This window comes from Varanus komodoensis, unplaced genomic scaffold (genome assembly GCF_004798865.1).
Source record: "Varanus komodoensis strain SLA01 unplaced genomic scaffold, ASM479886v1 scaffold27, whole genome shotgun sequence".
NCBI lineage: Eukaryota > Metazoa > Chordata > Lepidosauria > Squamata > Varanidae > Varanus > Varanus komodoensis.
The window spans coordinates 10,295,532-10,302,216 of record NW_025335701.1 but is presented as its reverse complement, the minus strand read 5'-3'; the positions used below and the strand labels follow the sequence as shown (position 1 = coordinate 10,302,216).

Genomic DNA, 6,685 nt, shown 5'->3' with positions numbered 1-6,685 from the left:
GACGGATGGGAAAATGTGAGAAAAGGAGGAATCATAAACTTCGTACCTCAGCCAGTTCTTCACCTCCTTCGTGTCACGCAGGCCAGGCCTCTGTTGTCCACGTTCTCCTTTTTATGCATTTATATCCTTTCTATACGTCATTATCACGCCTGCTCCTTTTACATGTTTATGGCACATCTGTTATCTTTCTTTGAAATTAAAAGGGAGACAAGAAGGAGGTGTGCGACAGCGCTTGCCCTGCCTGCCCTCCAGCCCGGTGTTGTGGGCTGTGCTGAAGCTGAATTCAAGGCATATTATTATCATTATCATTATCATTATCATTATTATTATTATTATTATTATTATAACATTTCTATGCCGCCCCTTGCCGAAACCTCGGGGCGGCTTACAACACAATAAAATACATTGAAATACAATAGAACCTAATAAATTACCATTAAATACAAAAATACAAAAAATACACTGAGTTACAAATATAAAATTAAAATTATCAGTATAAAATAAGTAAATCGAAATATAGGAGGAGAAAAGAGAAGGAAAAAGAAGTTGCCCTGGCCAGATCATATGTTTTAACAATTAAAATGATGTTTAAATAAAAAGGCACGTTATGAGCATTCTGCGGTTTTTCCAGAAACTTTCAAAGGATTCCGCAGGAACAAGGAAATCTGTCGTGGAAAACAAGCAGCCAGTCCACCATCACTGGGGACGGCCTACTATATTCTGGGCTGGCCGTGGAGGAATGTTCAAAAGAACCCTTCCGAAATCTATGAAAGAAGGAATGGGCACATGCTCAAAATGACCTCCGGCCACCCACACCCCCCCCCCCCCGCCAGTGCCAGCAAGAGGTGGGCCTGGTTGGTGGAGGCCAGGGCCTCAGCAGAGGAAAAATGGAAATCAAAGCTGAAAAGCCGGAAAATCAAATCAAAGGCAACAGGTGACATGGATGGAAACTCTTACCTGAGTCTCCTTCACCTCTAGGTCACCCCCCCCCCCAAAAAAAAGGGTCCTGGAAAACACCCAGCTGTGAAAGATCTTAAAATACCCCAGCCCTTTCGCAGGTGGGTGCCCTCACCTGCTCCTGCCAGGTATTGATCCCATTATCAAGGCCAGGTGTGCTCGCTCCCACATCGCTGCCGGCTCCACAATCGTCCTCCTCCGGAGCCTTGGGTATAAAAGGGTGGCAGCTGCTCCAGGCTGTCCTGCTGAATGTCCTGTGAAGTCAGGAGCATGACTTTCTTTTTGGTGTTGTCCTGTCTTGTTGTCCTCAGCGCTGCGCAGGAGCCGAGTGAGTATCCGAGAGCCCGCGGATTCCTGCCCTCCCTCAGCCGAGCGCAAGCGCTTGGAAAGAGCTGAGAATCAGGCCCGGCTCCAGGGCTTGTTTTCCTGCCGGTGTGGTGTCATGGTGAGGAGCCCGGCGCTGGGGTCTAGTCCCTGCTCCGCCGTGGGGCCAACGGTGTGACTCTGGGCCAGTCGCAGTCCCTCAGCCCACCCCACCGCACATGGTTGTTGTTGGGGGGATAAGATAGAGAACAGTGGGGGGAGAACAGTGTAAGCCGCTTTGCGTTCATAAGCCAAAAGTGGGGTATAAATCTAATAAATAAAGGAATACTGCAGCTGGGCCAGGCTAAGGCTGAGGCTCGGGGAAACGGCGTGCAGCCGAGTCGGAAGGCAGACCACAAAGAGAAGCGAAGCGAAGCTCAGGGTGCTGGCCAAGCAGGCAGAGTCTGGTGCCGCGGCAGCGTCCGGTGGTCCCACCCAGCAAGCCGATCCAAGGAGCGGGATCTTCCTAGGCATTCGGCAGTCAGTCAGGAGAAGAACGGAGCTCAAGGAGGCCAAGGCTTTGGGAGTGGGAGGAAAGGTGTTTCAGCAGCCAGCAGCTGTCTAGGGCAAACTGTGTCTATATATGTATTTATTGGATTTCCAGCCGGTCCCATTCAGCTTCAAGTATATTCCCAGCTTCAAGTATATTCAAGTCTCCCTGCCCACACCCAGCTATAGCTGTAAGTAGCCAGTCCTGGCTTCAGGGACCCCCCTACTTCCAAGGAGACCCTTGCCCTTGGATAGAGCTTTCCTCCAGAGAAACCTGGTTGGTGCAGATCCGGAGGAGCACATGTGGCAGTCCTCTTCCTTTGTCGCTTCCAGCATGTGGAACCCCTGCCATCCCCCCCATTGTCAGCGGCTACAGCCGCATCGTCAACGGTGAGGAGGCGGTGCCTGGATCGTGGCCCTGGCAGGTCTCCTTGCAGGTAAGTGCTCTTGGGAAGTGACTGGAAGCCCTTTTGCTCCATGGGTGGGTTTGGAGCTCCTCCCCCAGCATGAACCCTTGAACATATTTGGGGGAGGGGGTGGACCGCCCAGGCTGGTGCGGAATGCGTGGTTCCCCAGTGCCAGGGCTGGCCCCGAACCCCCGTGCTTGGCCGGCTCGGCTGCGTCGCATCTCCCCGTCCGCTGGTCTTTCCGCAGGACAGGACCGGGTGGCATTTCTGCGGAGGGTCTTTGGTCCACAAACAGTGGGTGGTGACGGCTGCCCACTGTGGGGTCACGTGAGTACTCGGCACCTGGAGTGGCTGGGGGGTGAGACCGGGAAGGGAAGTTGCGGGGCGGGGGGGGGGGGCGGCAGTCACACCTGGTCTGGGTGGCAGCTCTGTCTGGGTGCAGCGGAAAAGCAAAAGTTGGCCCAGGACTCACAACGTCCTTTCCCTCACTTCCGGGCACTGTTGCAGCCTCCCTAGAAATTCACGACCACCTTCCTGTGGGACTCAACCTCCAGGTGAAATCTAATTAACCTACAGCATACACAAATTAAAGTGCAATTAAAGCACAATGCTTAAGGAAAGGGACAGCTTCTATCCAGTACTTAAGCAATTACCCCGTTGTTCATTCGTTAATTCGTTTATTTGAAGTATTCAGGTGCTGCCTGACAGCAAAAAGATCCCAAGGAGCAGCTCACATGCAATCAATTCAACAGGGCAGCCGAAAAAGATTCGGCACACAAGGAAAAGGGAACAGGGAGGGAAGAGGGGATGAAATCGATTTTTTCAGCAGTTCTCCTCTGCTTAAAATCCACTTTGTTGTATCTGCTGTGTGAAAACAAAGCAGAGCTCCTTGCAGTTCCTCAACTGCTCTTTTTTGTGAGCTGGGGTTCCTCCTTCACACGTTCCAAAGCCATGGAACTTTCTCCCTGCAAAGTGTTCTTGCTTGACCCAAAGGCACAAACATCCAGACTAACTCTCTGAGCATGCACCGAGCGGTTTGTTGAACCCAATCTAGTATTCATCTCCAGGAACCCTCCTTAGGAGCATGCCTGGGTCCCATCCCTTTTGCTTCCGGCCGAGGGCCTCTTTTCTGATCACTTGCAAGGTCTGGTAAGACGAAGCTGAGCTTTGGAGATGTTCACTTCCCTTTCCTGAAAGGTTGCGCTTGCTTTGCCAGGAGTTCCCACGTGGTTGTGCTTGGTGAACATGACCGCAGCTCCCCCACGGAGAAGACGCAGAGGCTGCAAGTCGAGACGGTGGGTGAAGCGCCCTGGGCAGCTGCGCATTCCCCTCTTGGCAGGCGCTAGTACCAATGCCCCAGAGCGGTAAAAGTTGCAGGCCCCTCGGTTGGTCTGTGTGTGTACAGCAGGGTGGCCCGTTAGGGCAATTTGCCAATTAAAAAGTCTCTGCCACAAGAAGCATTAAAATTCTGCTGCTTGGAAGAAGAGCCCTGCTTAGCTCAAAACGAGGAACTTGGCATTCCCCTGCGGATGTGGGAACTTTCCAGGGCATCTGATGCAATCTGCCGCAGGGATAGCAAGTTAAAATGTGCCGGACATGGGCCATTTGTCCTTTGAACACCAAGCCGTGGCATAGGTTTCTTTCGAAATTCGGTGAAAGGCACGGCTGGGCATGGATCAGGCTCGTCCAGGCAGGGTTCCTTGCACCTGCTGTGTGATGTTTTGAGCGACAGTTAAAAATGAGCAAAGGTGTTCGGCTCTGCAAAAGCCTCCAGCAGTTTTGCTGGACATGCAGCGTTCCACTCTGAAGCTGGGATGCTGCCAGTGCCCCCAAGACTGGCAGGAAATCTTACTGCAGAGTGCTATGCCTGTCCGTTTCCTTATGGACCAGTAACTTTGCCAGGCCAGAATTGATGTTGCCAGGCAGATGCGGATACTAGTGAGAAGAGGACCCTAACCCTTTGCCTACCTCACTGTGCTCCTAATCTGGATCAGACCTCTAATTGAATGTATTATCTTACTTATTTAATTTATTTATTTACTACCATTTATAAATATAACATAATATAATTATTATAATTACTGTGATCTATAATTATAATTCATTACAATATGATTTAGAATTATTATTATTACATTTTGTGGCTGTTGATTACTTTCTTATTTTATTCTTATTATTGCTTTATTGCATTGTTGATTTTATTGTGATTTTGATTGCATGTAATCTGCCCAGAGCGCCTATGGTTAATTAGGCAGCATATAGATCTATTTATTATTTAATAAATAAATACTTTCCACTGCCAAGGAGCGATCCAGATGTAAAGTAAGCCGCATCTCATGAGAAAGCTAAGCTTCAGAGAAGCCGGAACCATCCCAAGCGGGGGTGTCTTGACGCGCCTGTGCGCCTTCCCTGTCTCGCCCACCAGGTCTTCACCCACCCGAACTGGGACCCTGAGACTATCAACAATGACATCGCCCTCATAAAGTTGGCCACCCCTGCCGAGTGGAGCGAAACCGTGTCTCCCGTGTGCCTGACCAAGGCCGTCGACCTGTTCCAGAGCGGGGACCTTTGCGTCACCACTGGCTGGGGCAAGACTCGCTACAACGGTGGGTGCCGCTTTGGCAGAGAGCTGCGCAGGGCCGCTTTGGTTCCCTGAGCGAGGGACGCAGGTGGATCCACGCAGTCACGGCTAAGGTCCTTGCCGCGAAGCCCGCGCAAACTAGAGTTCAGCTCTGGAGACAGAACAGGGGCTGGGAAAGGGAGCAGCTGCCTCCAGCATCCCCCACCGGCCCTCTGCGGGAGCAGGGCGTGGGCAGCAGCTGGGGGTAGAGCCTTTCTTTCAGCCTGGGAGGGAACCTCGCTCGCGCGCCGAGCTGACCAGGGGTAGCTAAGCCTCTCACTGATGCTCCCCTGTCTCCGGCAGCTTTCACCACCCCCAGCAAACTGCAGCAAACGGCTCTGCCCCTGTTGTCCAAAGACCAGTGCAGCCGTGCCTGGCCCGGCAAGATCACGGACGTCATGATCTGCGCCGGTGCAGCCGGATCGTCTTCGTGCATGGTGAGTGAGGGACCTGCCTCCCTTAAGCCCCAGCCGCCCCTCCTCTCCCACCTCCTCCTGCAGGACAGCTGCTGCTGGGTGGTCCCTGCTGAGAAGGCCCTGCTCTTATTTCGGGTCAGGCCACTGGCTCCTTTCGTTCAGAAGTACCTTCTCTGACTGGGAGTTCCTTTGCCGCAGCAGGTCTTGCCTAGTCCTTGCCTAGGGGACGAACTGAGGCATCATTTACAATAATGGTATTTTTAATTTTCGCCAACGACACCAAGCAACACGGAGAATAGGAGCAAAAATCGCTTCAGAACAAATCCTGCACAAGCACGTTCATAACTGGTGTCGGGTGGCGTCCGGCAACAGCAGGGGGTTGGACTCGATGGCCTTCATGGCCCCTTCCAGCTCGACTCTTCTATGATCATGGTGAAACCTCAGTTCTCTCCCCAGACCCACAGCAGGCGGACAGACCCTTCCATTTTTCTTACTGTTGCCCCCACCTCAGACCAGCTGGGCAGCTTCTGAAATTGCACCAAGCTCTGCCAAATCATTTGCCAGATGCAGCTGCAAAAACGGCCTGGGGAAAGTCCAAGAAAGTGCTGAAAGGTGGCCAACGAGCCACTAGGACACCCAGATTCTCGTAGAGAGCCCCAAAGGGGCCGATGCCAGAGCAAAGGGCTTGTGTGCAGAAGGCCCCTTTCCCCCCACATCACCCAACAGGCTGAAATGATAAATGCCTGGAATAGACACTGACTATTTTTGCTGCCATTTGTCAACTGATCCAAGCTTGAGGAGATGTGGGAGAAGCAGATGAAACTGTGCCCTGACTTTCCTTGAATGAGGGAAAAAGCACCCCAGAAGGAGTTTCCTGGTTCTAAAGGGTGGAAGATGAGGAGCAAAAATGACAGAGGGTCTGGTTTTTAGGGGCTACTGCATATTTAGTTAACGGCTTCCAGAGCTCTAGCTGGAATCCCAGACGAATGCTGGGGGTTGTAGGGTATTTCTTCTGTCTTATGTACAGGATTGTGCCTCTAGTCTGTCTGTTCTCAAGCAGATTCCTTCCTGATCCTAGTTCTAGGCCTGGGTCTGGATTGAACCTATTTTGGGTGGAATCCTGCGCATGTTTAGGCAGCGAAAAAGGCCTGCACTGCCAGAATTCCAAAGCCGGCCTTAGGCTTGGCTGTCTGGGCATGTGTAGGATTGCACCTTGGAAATGCCGACCTCTTGCCATAGCGTCTGAGCTGCGGTGCTTGTGCTTGCAGGGTGATTCCGGAGGGCCCCTCGTGTGCCAGAGGCAGGACGGTGCCTGGGAGCTGGTGGGCATTGTGTCCTGGGGCAGCGGCCGGTGCTCCGTCTCCCTCCCAGCCATTTATGCTCGCGTCAGCCAGCTCCGTGACTGGGCGGTGGGAGTCATGGCCAACAACTAG

The 6,685-nt window shown here is 52.4% G+C and overlaps 1 protein-coding gene across 1 annotated transcript; it reads left to right on the top strand.

Annotated features, from left to right (window-relative positions):
• Positions 1 to 1,227: 1,227 nt before the first annotated feature.
• On the top strand, positions 1,228 to 6,685 carry LOC123025330 (chymotrypsinogen B-like). The gene is made up of 7 exons (XM_044433919.1): positions 1,228 to 1,285; positions 2,143 to 2,246; positions 2,464 to 2,543; positions 3,433 to 3,511; positions 4,642 to 4,822; positions 5,140 to 5,273; positions 6,521 to 6,685. Exons 1-7 carry the CDS (start codon positions 1,228 to 1,230, stop codon positions 6,683 to 6,685), a joined length of 801 nt encoding a protein of 266 aa, XP_044289854.1.

Excerpts from the sequence above, each read along its gene's own strand:
- LOC123025330 (XM_044433919.1), top strand. The coding sequence starts at position 1,228 with ATGACTTTCTTTTTGGTGTTGTCCTGTCTTGTTGTCCTCAGCGCTGCG. Across the intron at positions 1,286-2,142 it reads CAGCGCTGCGCAGGAGCCGA|CATGTGGAACCCCTGCCATC; the intron begins GTGAGTATCCGA and ends TGTCGCTTCCAG. Across the intron at positions 2,544-3,432 it reads GCTGCCCACTGTGGGGTCAC|GAGTTCCCACGTGGTTGTGC; the intron begins GTGAGTACTCGG and ends TTGCTTTGCCAG.